Below are 22,500 nucleotides of genomic sequence, written 5' to 3'. Positions count from 1 at the left end.
ACCAAGTAAGAATTTTGATTCTGAGATGAGGGGCCGTGTGGTGTTGGTCAATTAGTAAGTTATCCCTCTCTCTGTCTCACTCTCTTGCGTATTTAAGGTTTGTAACATAAAGTACTTTGCTGTGGTCACTCACTGGGGTTGATTGTGAAGTTTAACAAGATAGAGTTGTGTAAGTGTGTAACGGCACCGCTGCAGCATTTCAGGTACTGTAATAATTACCTTTAACACAATGGTTTTATTTCTTTAGTTTTGTTTAGATCGATCAATCTTTTGTGAGTGTTATTTATTTGATACTACTTTGATGATTTCGATATATCTGAATTTTTCATATTTTGTGTATTTGTTTATTTTGTCATAATGTTCAAATTGTTTGTCTGATGAATTTAATTTTCCTTCAAATCTTAAAATTTTTGCTTTGATTATTTAACATTTTGTTTCAGAATTAAATTCAAGAATTAATTAAGATTGTATTTCCAAATTATAGTAATTTAATGTAAGTGCAATTGTGAATCTTTAATATATTGAGAATAAATTTTTGTATTTAGAATTTTATGCAGCATTTTTTCATTTGCTGACAACCAGTGGTAGGATTGATTATATTTATAAATGAATCAGAGAGATAGTTTTGTTCCTTCAATTTTTCTTGAAGTGACTCGAATCGAGGAAAAAGATTTACTGTGAATTGCAGAACTTAAAAGAGTGATACCCTTTAATATACTATAGTATATTTTATTTTTAAATATTGAAACTTCACATTACTGATAAGTCTTTTAAGGGATGACTGGTTGCCTTTAGGGTATTCAGTCGTATTTTTTTTTTTTTTGATACGAGAGTTCTGGTAAGTTGCTGTGAGGTAAGTTTTTAACTCTATGGTATTATTATTATTATTATTATTATTATTATTATTATTATTATTATTATTATTATTATTATTATTATTATTATTATTATTATTGTTCAGAAGATGGAACCTATTCAAATGGAACAAGCCCACAGGAGCTACTGACTTGGAATTTAAGCTCCCAAAGAATCTGGTGTTCATTAGGAAGAAGTAAGAAGAGGTAAAGGGAAATACAGAAAGAAGAGATCTCACTTATTAAAAAAAGAAAACAAATTAAAAATCAATAAATATATAAAAATGTATTGAAATGCAAGGAGACTAGTATTAGAGTAGTAATGTATTGCATCTTCGCCTGAACTCCTGAGGTCCCAGTTGAACGACATCCTCTGCGAGGCTATTCCACAGTGCAACGGTGTAAAGAATAAAGGAATTCTGGAACTGAGAAGTTCAACAGAGAGGCACATTTACTGCATATTGGTGCTACTATTCAGCAAATCTGGTTGCTCTCGGTAGGAAAAAAGGATCAGGAACCAATTGTCAATGTGTGAGATCTCTGTTAAATACAACTTATGAAAAAGTGACAAACAAGAGACCATCCGTCGATGGTCCAAGTCATATCTGCGTAATATTAGGAGACTGATATCTACCACCACGAACCACTCTATCTAAAAGAGATAAATCTCTGGCAGAAGCAGACATCCATGCCAGAGAACAGAATTCTAGCAAAGGAAGCACGAATGACCTAAAACAGGTTGCAATGATTATGTCACTGTCATAAATATATGAGGCCTTACAAACAATATCTAACTGTCGTGCAGCAATTGCTGAAACTTTCATTAGATGTTTCTCAAAAGTAAGATGTGAGTCAAAAGTTACACCTATAATAGTTAAAGCTTCGGAACCATTCAGCAGAGTTTCATCCACTTGAAGGGGAGGCTGGGTTGGAAAATCTGTACGAGGTCTGCTAATGAATAATATTTTTGTTTTATTGAAGCTCTGCCTCATACCCCACGGACTACACCCTCGATTGAGGGTGAGGGAAGCTTCATTTCTCATAAGTGGAGAGTTTATTACAACCACAAGTGTTGCATTATCGGCCAACTGAACAATCTTGTTTAGCAGGCCAACAACCATATCACTTGCATACACTAAAAACAACAGTGGACAAAGAACTAACCTGTGGAACTCCAGACACAATAGGTTTTGGTTCACTAAAGATCCAGTCCACGGCAACTCGCTGCTGCCTACCTGTAAGGAAATCATGAAGTATCCTAAAACATATAAACTCATTCAAAGATTCTGAAGTTTATAAATAAGTGCTTGTGATTTACTAAATCAAAAGCAGCACTAAAATCTATTTGAATTACTCTGCGCTCAAAACCCTTATCAAGGTTGCCTCACAAATGGCATGTGAAGACTAAAAGAGCATCACAGGTACCTAACTGCATTCTATATGCATAATGATATTCAGCTAATAATCTTTTAGATTCCACATACGTATATAATGGCTTAAAAATAAGTTTCTCAGCAACTTTGGAGAGCACAGGGAGAATAGAGATAGGCCTGTAGTTACTGCAGTCTGCAGATATGCCACTCTTTGGGACAGGCATTTTATTACTAAGCTTGTGCTCATCCACAAAGATACCACATCAGTATAATAATCTATGGAATCTACTAATCTTGGGAGACAACACAGTAGAAACTTCTTAAAAAAAAAGTAAAGGGAGGAAACCATCAAGATCTTCTCCACCCCAGCTGTCAAGATTATCCAGAATTTTCTTAACATCCCTGGAGTGAAATGAAAATTTTATAATAATAGGTTGAGGATGACTATTATCAGGGAGAGGGACAACCTTAGTTTCAAAAGCTCGATGAATCAGTTCAGCCTTTTCCTTAGGACCAGTAACCAATCTACCATCATCTGTTAGTTGTGGTGGAATGGAAAGCGAGCCTGACCCAAAGATAAATGATGACAATTTGGTCCACCACAGTTATGGGTGAGTAATTCCTTCAAGTTTCCTCTTTAAGGAATTATTGTAATTTCTCTCGGCTGTAAGGTAAATTTTCTTTGCAGCACGGTGAGACTCGGAAAGAAGGGTGTAATTTTCATTTACATGCGTTGAATTCAGTCTGTTTGTCAATTTAGGCTCTTCTACATGTATCATCAAACCATGGCTGGTCATTTGTCCTAAATTTGATGACCTTTCTAGGGACATATCTTATTAAAATAGCCATCAGCATTTCATTTAACTTCTTTTTTTGGGATAAGGACCTAATATATATCTGAAATGTTAAGTGTTTGACAAGCTTCAATAATGCGATCCTAATTTGCTCCAGATTTCAGCCAGACCGTTTTTCCAATGGTGGCATTAGGAATGTACTGATTAGCAGATATGTCCAGCTCAATGGTACAATAATCAGAAATGCCTACATATTCACAGACCTTGAACTTCACAATAGCTATAACATTTGTGAATATGAGGTCTAATCTTTTGCCAGAAAAGTGCGTGGGTTCCTCAGCTAACGGGACAAAATTGGAGGATACACAGAACTCAAGAGCAGACCGGCCATGTTGATCTGTGGAATTTGAATTTAGGCACTCGGTGTGCTTTGCATTACAGTTTCCACAAATTACGAATGAAGTTTTTTGAATCCTGTGACTGAGCCATACTAATCCTTTCCTTAAGATCAATAGATGAAATAAATGCAATATTTACATAATCTGTCCTGTCATTTACCCTTAGGTAAAATCTTCTAAATGAACAATAGCAGCCATCTATTAACAAAGTTGTTACTGTCATCACTGGTCAAGAAGACATCACTGCAGGACTAAATAGCCAAAGGAAAGTAAATAACTGGCCTTATTACAAACAAAGCATGAGTTCATTTGATGATAATATAGATGTTTAGTATAAATCTACTCCATACTAACCAGCATAGTTAGATTCCAGAGAGCAGGTCGTAAGTCGTATAAAAAATTGGCATTATTCGAAATTTAGTCCAGCTAAGTCTGCATTAGAGTTTATTTTAGAATACTATACACTCTTCTGTTATCCTTTACGAAGTGCGTTATTTCTTCTGAACTACATTTTATATCATTAACAGTATTTACAAATTTTTATAACTATCATAATGTTTAATCTAAATTCTTGCCATTTACTCCTAGGTTAACCTTGGATACCTCTATTGAATCTTTGTTATTTTACTTCCTGCTCAATGAATGCTAATTTAACGGCATGGTTTTATGTATTCACAAACAACATATATTAAAACTATTCTTGTATTCATAGACCTATTACAACACACTTCTACAAAGGATGCTTTCCTAACTTATTGTTCAACTGTAACTGGTAACGAGGATTAATTCATTAAGCACTGGACTATTTGTATACCTAAAATCAGAGATAGAGTAGCACATAGTTGATTTGGTGTAATGTTTGTGTCTCTAATGTGGTAGAGAGAGGGAGGCAGAAAGAGGGACCAAAGAAGACTATTTCATATACATATGTCTTCTGTACATTTTCAAAAAATATTTATGCAATATGAGAAGTATGTGAAACTGCAAGTGTCATAGAGGCAACAGGACGTGTTTGTGAATAATAAGATTAGGAAATGAGAAGTTTAGTAAAAAAAAATTAAATAAATAATTTCGGCGTGCATTTTGCCAGACAGAAAAAATCAGAATAAGTTATGGAAATGGAGAGCTGATGTCTGAATAAAATGTAGCATAGGTTGGAGTGAGTATTTTAGATTTCCTGAGTGCAAAAGACAGAAAAAGAGGCTGACCTTATTGATGTAGTGTTTGGGGTTAGCATAAGTTTAAGAAAACTATGGGAAGGTATTGTTAAAGACATAGGGTGGGCAATTAAGGGGATGAAGACTGGACACTAGGAGTGATGATTACAGGTGAGAGGTTGTGGTAGAGTGGCGAAAGGTAAGATTGAAAGGCTGATCAGGCTGTTTAAGGTGTGTATGTATGAGAGAAAAGTTTTGATTGAATGTGTGAGAGGATTAATAGTTCAGTCATGTAAGGGTGAAAGTGATAGATGTGATAAATATGACAATTGATGAAAAGGCAGTGTGGATGATGCTGAGGATGCGTAGCATACATGGATTTGAAAGTGTTGGTATGAAGAGGAAGTTGACAGGAAATTATGATGGTAAATGGAAACCGGGAAGATGAAACAATACAAAATAATGTGAATGGGTGAAGAATGGAAGCAGCTGAGTCGTTAAGAAATTTGAGGGTAACTATTTTGGATGAGAGAAGATGAGGATCGTAAACAGGTGAAGAAAGGAGAGTTGCAGCATATTTGCGAAAGACTGGGAGGTAAATTAGAACGACTGAGGAGACAGCGTGGATTTGAAGGTAACTGAAAGGAAAAGTGGAAGCTATAGAGGTGATTTTTTACGAAGTGTATATGGCATAAGCACTGCAATAGTAAGAGATGAGATATGCAGAAATGGTAAAACGAAAAGCTGATGAGGAGGGATGGATCAATGTTTTGAGAGTGTTCATTGATGTGAAAAGAGTGGAGAATGGCAGGATGTTTAAAAGTGTGTTAAAGGAAACCATAAACATCCAGCAAGCTAGACAGTACATGCAAAATAAGTTAAAATACTGTGTACACAGGGTGTCTGATGCTCTGGTGATGATATGGTCCACATTCACCAATATCTTGTCTAACAAAACCGTGCTCTATCCAAGTCAATCCTTCTGCTGCTCATCTTACGTTCTCAGTCAAAATACTACCTCACTCCTTCCCATGTGCACCAAGTATACTAAAGTTCTCACAGTTGCTCTTATGACTTCTATTGTAATAGAAACTGTATATTCTACTAGTCCGGTTTTTTCAACTTTCCCTCATCTAAACGTGCCACGCAGGCACTTGTCAGGAACTCATTTACTCTGGCATTACGAAGTTTTGTCAAATAATCAGTTATGTCATTGCTATCTAAAAAGAAAATTTGGTTGCCATTACGTCTTTACGGTGAATAAAGTATGAAACTGAACTATTGTCCGTCTTGAATAAGAAGCTTGTTATTTGCTTGTGAATAACAATGAAGATATACATACGTCTAGTTGTCAAGTAAATTTCAGATGCTCAAACCCCGGTGGTGCAGAACTTCGGCCAAAAACAGAATCGTACTGAGAGGCTGTGCCTCAGGATGCTCTTTATATGCCCTAAGAAATAAACAAAATTGTTTACCTTTCCAGACTTTTCTGTTATTTAACACTTGTTTATTCAGTTCTAAACCGTGACACCCTTAAACTGATGGCTGATGGTGCTCTCTCATAGCCCGCCTCCCATTGAGAACAGAGCCTATTTAATATGTTATGTTTAGTTTGTAAAGTTTCAAGGCACTTATATTCTCAGTAAGTAGTCTATCAGATTACTATCGCGAAAAGGACAACGTTTCTTTCATGATTAAAAGTAACCTGATATCGACTTGCGATGAATTCCTGTAAAATTATTTGCCTGTTTTCATCTTTCTTTCTGTTTAACTTTTTAATTTGCGTTAGTGAGTAAATGAGGGGTTAGTTTGTTGATATGTTGTTTTTCTTAGGCAATGTTTATCATGAAAACCTTTATATATAAAATAATGATGTCCGCTTCCACAAAATTTTGTGGCCTTGATGGCTTGCTTATGTATATCAAGGTAGTTATATTCGACAGTCATAACAATAATAAAAACTATTTTGCACCTAGAAATGAAGCGAATAGAATGCATACATTTCTTTAAGTAGATGCTTGCAGAGTTAATGCACGCAAGATTGCATTTCTTAGTGCAAGATGAATAAACATGGAATGATGAAAAGTTTAAAGTCTGGATACATGTTACGTGATCAAAATAGAAGAACAAAGTATTAATTAGAACACTTTTTGTTAGAGGGAATAACACAATATATGTCTTCACAAACATTATGCCACAATATCGTTTAATATCGATTTCATTACACAACCACTGTAAGAATGCCCAGCAGAATAAAACATACTACAGGAGTGCCAAAAACTTTTAGTCTTATTCTTCTCATGGTTATGGAATAGCAAACATTACATTCATTTGCCAGACGGTAGCTGGATCAACATATCCGTGAGTCTTATCCACTCAACAAATCAGATGATAGCCCACCCTCAGTTTTATTCATCAGTCAGCCAGGCGCCGACAACCAATCACTCACAACCTATTGGTTGAAAAATTACAATTTCTCATAATTATTGTTGTTGAAATTTATTACTAAATCCATAGCAGCTATATTTCTTGTATAAGAGTTACACCTTTATCATTGTGTTAATGAACATTATCAAAGCTCTGATAAAGAATTTTATAAAGCCTTTCACGAGATATACTGAACATCATGTATTTTTGTAACCCAACATGTACTATGTCGGCAGCAATATCTACTGCTGGTCCCGAAGTTTTCCGGGATTAGCAATGGACCACGAATGAGCTGCATTTGATATATATATATATATATATATATATATATATATATATATATATATATATATATATATATATATATATATATATATATACATAATGGAGCTATGGAAAAGCATTCTGTTTTCTAACCATTTATGAAAATGCCGACGTTTCGTATCGTGTGATACATCTTCTAGGCTGAAATAGCGATTAAAACATACTTATTTACACCATATAGCGGTTAAAAACAGAACAAGGGGAAAAACCAAAAGCAGAGGCAAGAAGCGCAAAACACCTTCCCACAATGAGAGCGTAAAACAGACTAACGAGAAATGCAGAACGGGGGGGAGAGAGAGAGAGACGGGGGTGGGGGGAGCACAGACACAGAGGCCAAAAACAAAAGCAAGCTATGCAATGAACAGTTGGGTTGATGCTGATTGGTGATTGAGGGTAGGGACAGTCAGTTTGATCATTATAGAGTCAAGGGTGGTTCAAGTTCCTTCGTACTCCGTGTTCTTCCCACAATACTAACGTTCTTGGCATCTATATGTGTTTTGCAAGTCTTGCTATGGTTTCTCACATTCGACTGATCAGGATTAGATAGTCGACTACCTGTTCTATAGCTAATCCCCTGGTGAGAGGAGATTCGGATCTTTAGCAGCCTCCTGGTACATCCGATGTATGTGTCTAGACTGCATCTGGGACAGGTGTATTTGTAGATTACACCGGAGGTAAGCAGGAGGCTGATTCTATCCTTGAAATGAAAGAGGCCCCGATAGTTCGGGGGTTCATCGGGATTGGCTTTAGGTTGAGTGCAGGTAATTAATTGTCTATTGAATAGACTAATACATTTTTTTCTTGAATCTGTTGTCTGGTAAATAAGGGAATCTAGCATATAGACGTAATTTAGGGGCACTGAGAACTGTGTGTGGGGGATTTAGTTTAGTTTCTGTTTTTTAACAGCTAATATGGTGTAAATAAGTATGTAATGTGTATATATAGCTTATATTTTATACGCAAATACTGTTTATTTTGATCGCTATTTCATCCTGGGATATGTATCAAGCGATACGAAACGTCGGCATTTTAATAATGGATAGAAAACAGAATGCTTTTCCGTAACTCCGTTATGTCTACTGTCTGAGTGTCTGCTCCCTCCTTCGTATATCTAGGCTATATCTATATCTGTATCTATCTATATATATATATATATATATATATATATATATATATATATATATATATATATATATATATATATATATATATATATATATATATATATATATATATATATATATACTCTTTATATATGTATATATATACATATATATACCTGTATATATATAATGTATATATATATATATATTTATATGAATATATATACATATATATATATATATATATATATATATATATATATATATATATATATATATATATATATATATATATATATATATATATATATATATATATATATATATATATATATATATATAGCCTATATATATATACATATATATATACCTGTATATATATACTGTATATATATATATTTATATGTATATATATATATATATATATATATATATATATATATATATATATATATATATATATATATATATATATATATATATATATATATATATATATATATATATATATATATATATATATATATATATATATATATATATATATATATATTGTCACGATGCGTATCAAGTACTTGGTTATTACACAACTAATCTCAAGATTCAAAAAATATACCTCACTTCAGCCAGATACCTGAACTCTCATAACATTAATTGTTACGACTGAGTACTCTAAAGGTAACAGTGATCCCTTAAAAAAAAGTTATTTATCAATCACTTGAAAAATCAAACTCAGTTCATCAGAATATGTGTGAGGTATCAAAAATTAAACTAGAAATCTTCTAGAATAAAAGGGCATCACTCCATCAAAAACTCTAACTGTTTCCCTGGTCTTAATTCACTTTAGCAAAACTAAAAGAACAAAACATGTTTATCACTTTGCCTTATGCACACACAATCAATCCTATTCACTGGTGATCAATAAATGAAACACTGTTTTTCTAAAAATGTTAAATACAAAAATTTATTTTCAGATTCAAAGTTTATAACTAGAATTCACAATTAATTAGAATTCACAATCTGAAAAATTTACTATTAGTTGAAAATAACACAAAACTCAATGAATTCTTGAATTAAATTATGAAACAAATCTAATTCACAAAAATTTTATCAAGAATTTAAATTAATCAAGCAAAATTTAAACTATCAAGAATTACTCAAGATTTAAAAAGAAAATCTCAATAAATGAAATCAAGTATGCAATGTTAAATTAAGTATGCAATGTTAAATTAAGTATGCAATGTTAAATTACCAAGAAATATTTACAATGCTATGTAAATAAATGTTACATCACAAACATAAAAATGTGAAAATATAAAGAAATTGTAAATAGAAAAACACACAAAAATACACGTAAGATTTATCAATAATGATTTCACTTGTTCAAAATTTCCTAACTTATCATACCACAACTTCCTAACTTATCATACCATGGTATCAATAAGTAAAATTTCACGTTACCTTACACAACTTGTGAAAACCTCTGTAAATCACTTGCTGCAGCTGCGTTACACAATACACACTTTTTTATCAGGCGTCGTTACGAACTAAATAACTTTGCTAAATTCAGATCTCAAAAGTTAATGTTAAAAGTGACCACAAAAAATTATGTTAAAAGTAATCTCTTCCTAATTAGGAATGAGAGAGAGAGAGAGAGAGATGGAACCAAATCGACTGGTCTCAGAAATCAGAATGAAACAAATTTTAGGATTCCAGTAACAGTGAAACAATTACGTGATGTCATTAAAGCATTTTGGGTGCGAGATACTAAAGAAGCTTCTAGAAGCAGGGAAGTGCCGTCACTAAAGCATTTTGGGTGCGAGATACAATGGAGAAGCTTCTAGAAGAAAGTTACGTCATCCCAGCAAAACGTTTTGAACGCAATCTTACAAAACATGACGTAATTGATCAGGACATGTATTCTTTCTCTCCAAGTGGCATAATTGACTCGAACAACGCATGTAACAACATGAAATCACTCGTCTTGAGCCCGTATGGGACGAATCGGCGTTTGTTTTGCAAACCTGTCATCGCTAGCCTAAAACAAAGCGCTCACTCTTATCTGAACTGATGACAACTGAAATGAAACAAGCCCTGGTGGACACACACACGTGTTCATAAGCTACGCTTTTACCAAGAAAGATATTCGTTCTAAATTACGTTACTATTAAAATTGTATTAACAATTCTAAATTACACTATCAAGTTATCATTAGTACTTTTGAGATCTGATGCGAAACTAAATATGATACTTCAACAATCATTATCATTGAACATAACACATGAAAAAAGTAAATATGTCAAAATTATAGGAGGATATACGTATTACAAGGCAATATCATGAAATTCCTCCCCCGAGAAGATTACTTATCCCAGGTTTGAATCCCACGATTCACAACGGGATAAATAATCTGCTATGACATTATCTTTTCCTGAAATGTGTTTAACACTTACATTATATGGTTGCAGGCATAAAGACCACCTGGTCAGTCTCATATTATCATTTTTCATCTTATTGATGAATGAGATTGGGTTGTGATCCGGCAACACTAAAATTTCTTCATTCCTAGGTCGGTTCACATACACTTCAACCTTTTTCAATGCTGTGATTAATGCTAATGTTTCTTTTTCGATTGTTGAGTAAGTTTTCTGATGCTTTTTCAACTTTGAAGACATAAAACATACTGGATGGAAGATTTTGTCGTCATCTTCTTGAAGTAGAACAGCTCCAATTCCACAGTCAGATGCATCAACTTGTATCACGAACTTTTTATTGAAGTCTGGAGCTTGAAGCACTGGTCTTGAAGTTAATATGGCTTTAACCTTCTCAAATGATTCTTGACATTCTGGAGTCCAAACAAACTTTCTTTTAGGACTGGTTAAGTCAGTTAAGGGAGCTACTACGGCTGAGAAATTTGGACAGAATCGGCGATAAAATCCAGCCATGCCCAAAAATCTTTGTAGCTGTTTCCTTGTAGCAGGAGGGGTAGCCTTACGGATACTTTCTACATTAGCGTCAATAGGAGCGAGAAGGCCTTTTCCAACTTCAAATCCTAGATACTGTACAGTTGCCTTTCCAAACTCACTTTTTGTAAGTTGATTGTTAGTCCTGCTTCCTGAAGTTTCTTGAACACTTTCCTTAATATCTTCAGATGTTCTTCCCATGTATTAGAATAAATCACAATGTCATCAAGGTATACACCTACTCCTTCTATTGATCCTAGTAGTTGATCCATCACTCGCTGGAATGTTGCAGGTGCATTCATCAGACCAAATGGCAAAACAGTGTATTGATACAGTCCAAAAGGAGTAATGAAAGCTGACAGCAACTTAGCATTCTCATCTACGGGAATTTGATAATATCCTTTCAACAAGTCTATCTTGGAAACAAATTTGGCTTGCCCAATATTATCAAGTAACTGATCAATAAGAGGCAAGGGATAATTGTCAGCCACACTGATGGAATTCAGTTTCCTATAATCAGTACACATCCTAAATGAGCCATCTGGTTTCTTCACTAACACACAAGGAGAACTATAATGACTTGAACTGGGTTCTGCTAATCCATGCTGCAACAAATATTCAACTTCTTTCTTCAAAACATCTCGATGAAAAGGCGATAAGTGATAAGCTCTCATTTTAAAAGGTTTTCGATCTTCTCTGATCTTTATCTCATGCTTTGTCAGATTGGTACACCTAGGTACATCCGCAAAAATTTCAGGGAAACTTTGAATAACTTCACTTAATTCACTACTTTGCTCAACACTCAGATGTTTTAGTTTATCTTCCAAATTTTCTAATATTGAAGAATTGTTCATCTTGTTTTCAGCTCCCAATTGTAGCCATCATCGTCCTCTGTAGATGAAGTTGTCTGTTTTATTGGCACTGTTTCAGTTTTAGTCTCTGAGAAGTAAGGTTTCAAAAGATTCACATGTATCTTCCTCTGTCGTTTTCTTCTTCCTGGTGTTTCAATCACATAAGTTCGATCACTTAACTTCTCTATTATCCTATAAGGACCTTGAAACTTATTGGTAAGGGGAAATCTTTTCACTGGTAAGAACACTAGAACTTGCTGTCCAATACTAAAATTTCTTAGCTTAGTTTTAGCATCATATTTCCTTTGCATTTTCTCTTGACTTATTTTCAAATTTTCTAAAGAAAACTTTCTAATTTCTCTTAACCTTTTCCTCAAGTTCTTCACATATTCTCCTTGGATTTCCTCTTGATTTTCTTCCCAATTCTCTGCAAGAATCTTCAATGGACCTCTAATGTCTCGACCAAAAATCATTTCATTTGGTGAACATCCCATGGTTTCTTGATAAGCATTCCTAACTTCAAATAACATTAAAGGTAAACCAGCATCCCATTCTCCTCCTGATTCATTACAATACTTAGTTAACATACTTTTCAATGTCTGGTGGAACCTTTCCAAGGCTCCTTGAGTCTCTGGATGATAAGCAGTTGATAACTGTTGTTTTACTCCTAACAAGTTCATCACATCCTGGAATAATTTTGAAGTAAAGTTCGTTCCTCTATCACTTTGCACAATTTCTGGTATTCCAAACTTGGAGAAAAACTCCACCAACTTCTCAGCAATTACCTTTGCACTTATACTTCTTACAGGAATCGCCTCAGGATACCTAGTCACTGGACACATTAATGTTAACAGATATTCACTTCCTTTCTTTGTTTTCGGAAGTGGCCCAACCACATCTATAATTACCTTGCTAAAGGGTTCTCCTCTAACTTCTATGGGATGTAGGGGTGCTTTCTGAATGGTTTCATTCGGTTTTCCAGCTATCTGGCATGTGTGACACATTCTGCAAAATTTGCTAACGTCCTTGTGAAGTCCAGGCCAGAAAAAATACTTCATAATCTTCTCAACAGTCTTCCTGATTCCCATATGTCCAGACTCGTGCGCTACTGCTACAACTTGTTTCCTTAATGGATATGGAATCAAAATTTGATGATATTCACCCCATTCAGCATTTCCTGGTATATCTGCAGGTCGATGCTTCCTCATTAGCAATCCTTCCTTTAGATAATAACAGGTAGGAGTTTGTTGCATCTCTTCTTGATCAACAACTCTGAAGAACAAATCAGCCAACGTTGTATCCCTCTTCTGCAGTTTCATTAGCTTCTCTCTTGTCACTTGACCAACTTCAAGGGCTGAACTCTCCATATCTGCTAATTCTGCTTCTGTAGTTTCACTACTATCTTCAGGAACTCTTTGACTACTTGGAGTCTCTTCAATAACAACAGGAACCTCTTCTTCTTGGGAAATCTCTTCATTACTAACACTAGGGGAAACTTCACTTTCCTGGAACAGTTCTTCTAAGCTTAGAGATCCTTCACTTGATTCTTCTGGTGCAGGTAAATCCTCAGTATCTTCACTTGCAGACATAGTTCTCTTCATACTCCTGGTAGTTACACAACTTGGAAACAGGTGGGGGTTTTTCTTCTCTAAATCTACCGTAGGGCTTATCCTTAACGGTTTGTCTGTCACTATAGGACAAGGAACAAATGGTACACTACCAACTTCATTACCCAGTAAAACATGTACACCTTCAACAGCTAGTGAGTCCTTTACAGCAAAATCAACATTTCCTGTCACCAATTCACAGGACAAATGCAAGCGGCATATAGGAGTTACCTCTTCTCCTCCTATACCCTTCAAAATAACTGAATCTCCGGTGAGATTCTTCTCCAACTGTGGGTGAGCACCACGAACTACCACACTATGGTTACTCCCCGTATCACGTAATACCTTGACTGGTACCTGCACACTTCCTCCTTGAGTTGTCAGCGTACCTTCATAGATATATGGCTTAAAAGCCTCCAAGCTGCTCAGCCACTCACTGCTTGAAGTTACATTTCCACTGGTTGCTAAACACTCTGCTTGTTTAGTCTCAGTCGTTCCCCACACTGCTCTTCGTAGTTTGCTTCACCTGGTTACCTTTAACCACTTGACCAACTGGTTTGGTCTGCTGTTGTGTCTGATAACAATCTCGACTGTAGTGTCCTACTCTTCCACACTTGTAGCAGACAACATTAGTCTTCTGTATCTGTCTTGAAAACTGACTGGATGATGAGGATTTAACATTTAATTGCTGAGGGATGTTACCTGACTTTGTATTGGCATAGCCACTAGAAGGATTTCCAGTTGTAATGTTCCTGAAATTTGGATGAGATCTGAAACCTGTGCGTTGTTGGTTCTGGTACTTGACATTATAATTTCTTTTGCTAGAAATTATATTAAAATCTTCGCTCAATGTAGCAGCTTTGTCAAGTTTCTTAACCTCTCTCTCTCTTAAATAGGCTCTTATGTGTTCAGGAATTCCTCTAAGATATTGTTCTAGAACTACTAACTCCTCAAGTTCGTCCATAGATTTAACTTTAGCAGCCTCCAACCATCGTTTAAAACATCGTCTTACCTTGTAGGCATAATCCAAGAAAGTTATCTTGTCATCCTTTCTCAAAGATCTGAGTCTTTCATTATAATATTCAGGGGTCATCTGGTAAACTTGTAGCACATTATGTTTAAGTACCTTGTACTCTTTACACTGATCAGCTGATAAGGCTAAATAGGCACTTCTTCCTTTACCAATGAGAACACTCTGTAACAAGACCGACCATTTATCTTCTGGCCATCCCATACCTGAAGCTACTTTTTCAAAGTGATCAAAAAACTCATCTGGGGCTTCTTTGTAAATTTCGGAATTAACTTCTGCACTCTTACTACATCAAATACAGGGTCTGAAGTACCTTGAGTAGGGTTAGACGGTGTTACAGGTAACTTGGAGCGGGCTTCTATCAATTTCATCTCTCTTTCATAATCTTCTTGTTTCCTTGCTCTTTCTCTCTCCTCTTTTGCTGCTTTTTCTTCTTCTCTTTCCTTTCTTTCTCTTTTCTCTCTATGTTCTCTTTCTCTTTCTGCTTGCATTTTCTCTCTTTCAGCCTGTATCCTCAGCTTAATCAAATTTTCTTCTGCTTCTATACGTCTAAGCTCTACTTCTGCATCACTTTTCTCTTTCTTTTGCTCATGTTTATCTGTAAATTCTGCCTCAGCTGCATTCAACAATTCCTGTGCCTCTCCTAACTCTTCATCTACTTTACCAGAGTCCATCAATGCTTGGATTGCAATATATTTGATTTGTGCCTTAATCATACCACTAGACACATTACCCCCACATGCTACTGCTAAAGCAATCCACTGTGCCTTAGTCAGGTTGGATTCAGATAACTCTTGGATGGAAGGAGTTGCTAAAAACCTCTGAACATTGAACAGAGCCATTTTCTCTAAGTTACTCAACTAAATCATTCACAATACAAAGCAAAAAATAACTATGTGGTCACTCTCCTATCAAAATATATCCCTAACACCACCAGTATAAACCATAAACCAGAGTGATATTTTGTTTTGTTCCCGGGTCTGGGCACCAAACAATATAATGTCACGATGCGTATCAAGTACCTGGTTATTACACAACTAATCTCAAGATTCAAAAATATACCTCACTTCAGCCAGATACCTGAACTCTCATAACATTAATTGTTACGACTGAGTACTCTAAAGGTAACAGTGATCCCTTAAGAAAAAACTTATTTATCAATCACTTGAAAAATCAAACTCAGTTCATCAGAATATGTGTGAGGTATCAAAAATTAAACTAGAAATCTTCTAGAATAAAAGGGCATCACTCCATCAAAAAACTCTAACTGTTTCCCTGGTCTTAATTCACTTTAGCAAAACTAAAAGAACAAAACATGTTTATCACTTTGCCTTATGCACACACAATCAATCCTATTCACTGGTGATCAATAAATGAAACACTGTTTTTCTAAAAATGTTAAATAAAAAAATTTATTTTCAGATTCAAAGTTTATAACTAGAATTCACAATTAATTAGAATTCACAAATTTACTATTAGTTGAAAATAACACAAAACTCAATGAATTCTTGAATTAAATTATGAAACAAATCTAATTCACAAAAACTTTATCAGGAATTTAAATTAATCAAGCAAAATTTAAACTATCAAGAATTACTCAAGATTTAAAAAGAAAATCTCAATAAATGAAATCAAGTATGCAATGTTAAATTAAGTATGCAATGTTAAATTAAGTATGCAATGTTAAATTACCAAGAAATATTTACAATGCTATGTAAATAAATGTTACATCACAAACATAAAAAATGTGAAAATATAAAGAAATTGTAAATAGAAAAACACACAAAAATACACGTAAGATTTATCAATAATGATCTCACTTGTTCAAAATTTCCTAACTTATCATACCACAACTTCCTAACTTATCATACCATGGTATCAATAAGTAAAATTTCACGTTACCTTACACAACTTGTGAAAACCTCTGTAAATCACTTGCTGCAGCTGCGTTACACAATACACACTTTTTTATCAGGCGCCGTTACGAACTAAATAACTTTGCTAAATTCAGATCTCAAAAGTTAATGTTAAAAGTGACCACAAAAAATTACGTTAAAAGTAATCTCTTCCTAATTAGGAATGAGAGAGAGAGAGAGAGATGGAACCAAATCGACTGGTCTCAGAAATCAGAATGAAACAAATTTTAGGATTCCAGTAACAGTGAAACAATTACGTGATGTCATTAAAGCATTTTGGGTGCGAGATACTAAAGAAGCTTCTAGAAGCAGGGAAGTGCCGTCACTAAAGCATTTTGGGTGCGAGATACAATGGAGAAGCTTCTAGAAGAAAGTTACGTCATCCCAGCAAAACGTTTTGAACGCAATCTTACAAAACATGACGTAATTGATCAGGACATGTATTCTTTCTCTCCAAGTGGCATACGTGACTCGAACAACGCATGTAACAACATGAAATCACTCGTCTTGAGCCCGTATGGGACGAATCGGCGTTTGTTTTGCAAACCTGTCATCGCTAGCCTAAAACAAAGCGCTCACTCTTATCTGAACTGATGACAACTGAAATGAAACAAGCCCTGGTGCACACACACGTGTTCATAAGCTACGCTTTTACCAAGAAAGATATTCGTTCAAAATTACGTTACTATTAAAATTGTATTAACAATTCTAAATTACACTATCAAGTTATCATTAGTACTTTTGAGATCTGATGCGAAACTAAATATGATACTTCAACAATCATTATCATTGAACATAACACATGACAAAAGTAAATATGTCAAAATTATAGGAGGATATACGTATTACAAGGCAATATCATGAAAAAAAAAAAATATATATATATATATATATATATATATATATATATATATATATATATATATATATATATATATATATATATATATATATATATATATATATATATATATATATATATATATATATATATATATATATATATATATATATATATATATATATATACGATGAACAGATAAAGGGCAGGAATACGATGCGATACACATTTTGTTTTAATCCTACGTTTCGTGACAACATCGTCACATCTTCAGGGATTGTCTGCAAAATAAAATATAATATGTTAACATAAAATAAGAGCTGATTATAAAATCCAATAGTTGAAAAAACCTAAAACAATTTTAATGGTAAAATTACAACTCACAGACTTAAATTACATGCACACTTGATTAAAACTGAGACTATAGGTAAAAAAAAAAAAGTATATATATATATATATAAACGAAACGAACATTGAAATATCTTGGCAAAATTATATATAAATAAATAGAACGCCAACACATACAATAAAAAGCAAAAATTATACACTCATAAAACTACAGCTGAAGACAGCTACACAACCAACCTTTCAGCATCAAAGATAAAACACACTAAAAGTAAACAACGTCAAGCGGTACAAAGACTGACAGAAAATTTAACTATAAAAAACATTGGGACAGCAGAGGAATGGTTCTTTAGAGTCGGAACTCCTAATTTGATATTTAACGTTTCCAAAATCAGCAGTTCGTTGAGTTCCTTTGTTTGGCCAATAATTTTAAAATCTTCGTATTTGATGGTTCTTTTACATTTGATAATGTGGTTCCTTATATAAGAAGTTTCCGGGATCAGGTCCGATTCTCATCGGGGCGTTAGTTATAGAACTGGTTGTAAGCAATCTAACCCGGAAACTTCTTATATAAGGAACCACATTATCAAATGTAAAAGTACCATCAAATACGAAGATTTTAAAATTATTGGCCAAACAAAGGAACTCAACGAACTGCTGATTTTGGAAACGTTAAATATACAAGTTCCGACTCTAAAGAACCATTCCTCTGCTGTCCCGTTGTTTTGCCAAAATTTTCTGTCGCATCTTTGTACCGCTTGACGTTGTTTACTTTAGTTGTTTTTATCTTTGATGCTGAAAGGTTGGTTGTGTGTACCTGTCTTCAGCTGTAGTTTTATGAGAGTAATAATTTTTGCTTTTATTGCCCTGTTGGCGTTCTTTTTATTTATATATAATTTTGCCGAGATATTTAAATGTTCGTTTGTTTTTATATATATTTTTGTACCATAGTCTCAGTTTTAATCAAGTGAATGTAATTTAAGTCTGTGAGTTGTAATTTTACCATTAAAATTGTTTTAGCTTTTTTCAACTACTGATCCTATAATCAGCTCTTATTTTATGTTAACATATTATATTTTATTTTGTAGAAAATCCTGAAGATGTGGCGATGTTGTCACGAAACATAGGATTAAAACAAAATGCGTTCGCATCGTATAGACTGCAATTTATCTGCTTTATCGTAGAATGAGCGCCCAAGGCGTCTGATCAATGTTCTGTATATATATATTATATATATATATATATATATATATATATATATATATATATATATATATATATATATATATATATAGTTCTTGTTCTTTTAACTTTAAAATTAATTCTGTTTTACTCTCCTCCACAGGGCTCTAACGCTAACCTCTGATTGGTACCTATTCCAAGATGAGATACCTTTTATGTAAATATTTTAAGGAAAACTGCTTCCCATCTGAACTGGTCTTTAAGATACTTCGAACGCTTCTAGACAAGTACTTCTCCCTCAAACCTACAATTTACAGTGTTCCTAAATTGAATTTTTATGCTAAATTTCCATTTTTATTTGATAATACTTTTAGAAAAAACTTTTCGCAACAGATCCAAAGTAAGTTTGGAGCCATTAAGGTCCACCTGATACCTGTTAATCCTCTCACCATCGGGTCGTTATTTAAGTACAAAGATCGTTTATGCCCTTATATGTCCTCCGGGTGTGTGTATAGCTATACGTGTCCTAAATGTAATTTAGGAACTTATATTGGATCCACCAGGAGGCTTCTGAAAGTACGCATAGACTCTCATCGTGGAGTAAGCTATAGGACAGGCAGTAAAATTACAAACCCAGACTTTTCGAATATCAGAAATCACTCTAGAATATGTAAAACTTCAATTGAAAATAAGGATTTTTCTGTTTTAGGGCGAGCCTCTAGCAGCCATGAATTGGCCATTTTGGAATCATTAATGATTAAACGACTCGTCCCCTTGCTAAACAGCCAAACCTCTGCCGGCACACTGTACCTCTCTTAGTCTTTCGTTTTCTGTTTAGTTTTAACATTGCCACTGAATAGGTTGGTCCATATCTTCTTACTTTTTTATATATATATTTTTTTATATTGTATATTTTTAGAGAGATTTTGTTTTGTTTTTACGTTGTCCTTTTTAATTGTCCCTTCTATTTTTAATTTTTTTATTTTGTAATCCATTGTGCTTAATCTTTAAATTAATTTGTACCCTTTTGTAATTTATGTTATTTATTTTATACAGCCCTCGAAAATGTAATGAAGCCATTACGAAACGTCGGGAATAAATTGACCCTTTTTAGCAAGTCTTTATGTCCACCTCCCCATTGATATATATATATATATATATATATATATATATGTATATATATATATATATATATATATATATATATATATATATATATATATATATATATATATATATATATATATATATATATATATATATATATATATATATATATATATATATATATATATATATATATATATATATATATATATATATATATATATTTTTTATCACACCGTGATTTATATACAATCATTAGGCTACAAATGTTGTTTAATATCCAATTCACGCTACATCGGGAACAACCCCGAAAGGGAACTATAACCGAAGGTGAATTCTTTAAAGTGATAAATGGAATGGTACTAAAGTCTCTCGAACACCCGGAAAAGTACCTTTCCAACGACTCCAGTCGACGGTAACCACTGATCCATAAGAGCTAAGCTATGTCGAACTCCCGACATTGGGAATCGAAAGCAACTCTGACTATATTTGACCACTTGGCTGTCTGTTGACAGTTTTAGGGAAGACAAAATCAATAAACATTCTTATTCTTTTTATTAAGATAATGTTTCCAGATCATCATATTATTTTCACCATAAACATTACTATTATCAGAAATAACACATTGTAACATATTCCAGGTTTTGGAAAAGGATGGATAACATTGTTTTTTGTCGTCAGTATCCTAAAAGAAACGTCTGCGATTATTCTGTCACTATAACTGTCTGCTAGAAGCTATTTATCCACTAGTGTTAGTAAAATGAAAGGAATATTCTTGTGAATTAATGTCGGCTAGTCTTCATACAACATTTGAGTGTTCTTTAGCACGCACGTGTTAGAAGAGCTAAGCGAAATGAATGTTAAAGGTAATAGTTTCTCCCATGTGTTCATGAGATGAATATATCAAGACAAAAAATCCAAGTGTTAATAAACAGGTCTAATTTTCATCTCTGTCTTCTTAAGCGAGTAGTAATGACCAAGCCATGCGTGCCAGTTTACTCCATCGGCAAAGGATGTGTGGTTTCCAGAGAGATACTTCCCATTAAGGTTTGATGTATGGCATGCCTTGTACCACCAGGCCCCTTTGTACCTGAAAATATTGATACCAACTTAATAAGCACCAAAGCTAAGCAGAGAACAGAAAGACTTAAATCATGAGAACTTTATTAACTTGATCCTTTCAAATGAGATTTAGTAGACATTGGTGGTAAAAATACTACTTATCATGTCTCACCTTCTTACTCAGTTATAAATGACTTACTTAGAGAAAACAAGATCGTTCTGTTCCACATTAAAAGGAATGACAAAAGCAATTTTCACAGCAGTATAGCAATGAACTTACATAACTGAACAGCTGTCTGGAGGATGTGCATCGTTATCGATGTCTTTGGCCGAAAACTTAGCTCCACTATGGCTTATAAAGGAATCACCAGCATCTCCACTATATTCCACAACCTCCAGTTTGTAAGACGAACTTCGGTCGTGGAGATAGAAGAACTTGTAATTGGCCCATCGTGTATTGTCCTTAAAGTCAGCTAGATCGAATCTTATTTCATTCAGTGTCTGATCCGTTAAGGCGTGGATGTTGTCATTTCCTAACCAGAATTCTCCCTTCAGGTTACCAAATCCAAGGGCGTATTCCATCCAGGTACGATAAAAGTCCTCTCTTGGTTCAATGTCAGCCCGACGTTGAATGACAGTCCATCCACCACCATCTGTCTCCATGTCACAGAAGACCTGATTGAAAAGGTAATTTGAAATATTCTCGAAGATAGCAACAACAAATGCAGTCTAATGAAACAGCTAATTAACACATTTATGCTGATGATATATTGCAATTCTTTTACCTGAAGAGGGACATCAGGACAACATTTGTAAGGGAAAATCATGTAGATTCCACTAGTGGTGTTGCCTTGTCTTTGTACATCTCGACAGTTACGAATTTGTGGTCCGACGTCAAACCATAGAATCTGAGATTTTGGGAAAGCAGAAACCTTCTCGAAATTCAAGATTAATACCACTGTCACTACTAAGGCTGTTTTCCATTGCATCATGAACATCCTGTACAAAAGAAATAATTCAATAATGACATTGATGAAACAAACAGGTCAAGTTCTTAGATTTGTGTACTAATCTCTAGGTAGGAAGTTGTTCACTAATTTACACTAACATTATTTTGCAGCATTTATGAAATTCATATTATACCCCAGAGGTATGGACGTTATCAA

General features: G+C 34.0%; 2 protein-coding genes across 4 annotated transcripts in view; both read right to left on the bottom strand.

Annotated features, from left to right (window-relative positions):
* The window catches only part of LOC136826825 (techylectin-5A-like), a 10,150-nt gene extending 4,105 nt beyond the window's left edge, over nt 1-6,045 (bottom strand). Inside the window, exons 1-2 of one of the 2 annotated variants that reach the window (XM_067084282.1) lie at nt 5,919-5,994; nt 2,019-2,089 (exon numbers count right to left, since the gene is read on the bottom strand). The gene's annotated coding sequence lies outside the window, so the exon portion shown is untranslated. Of the gene's footprint in view, nt 1-2,018; nt 2,090-5,918 lie in introns of both variants that reach the window. The other variant, XM_067084281.1, reaches the window with a different exon arrangement.
* A 14,765-nt stretch (nt 6,046-20,810) lies between these two features.
* The window catches only part of LOC136826824 (techylectin-5A-like), a 9,256-nt gene continuing 7,566 nt past the window's right edge, over nt 20,811-22,500 (bottom strand). For both annotated transcript variants that reach the window (XM_067084279.1, XM_067084280.1), the window contains 3 exons: nt 22,120-22,333; nt 21,615-22,009; nt 20,811-21,362 (listed from right to left, as the gene is read on the bottom strand). In XM_067084279.1, the coding sequence (XP_066940380.1) occupies nt 21,197-21,362; nt 21,615-22,009; nt 22,120-22,332 (774 nt within the window). In that variant the 5' untranslated portion in view covers nt 22,333 and the 3' untranslated portion in view covers nt 20,811-21,196. The remainder of the gene's footprint in view (nt 21,363-21,614; nt 22,010-22,119; nt 22,334-22,500) is intronic.

The sequence above is a fragment of the Macrobrachium rosenbergii genome, chromosome 41 (assembly GCF_040412425.1).
Source record: "Macrobrachium rosenbergii isolate ZJJX-2024 chromosome 41, ASM4041242v1, whole genome shotgun sequence".
NCBI classification, from domain to species: Eukaryota; Metazoa; Arthropoda; class Malacostraca; order Decapoda; family Palaemonidae; genus Macrobrachium; species Macrobrachium rosenbergii.
This window is presented reverse-complemented; position numbering and strand designations above follow the sequence as displayed.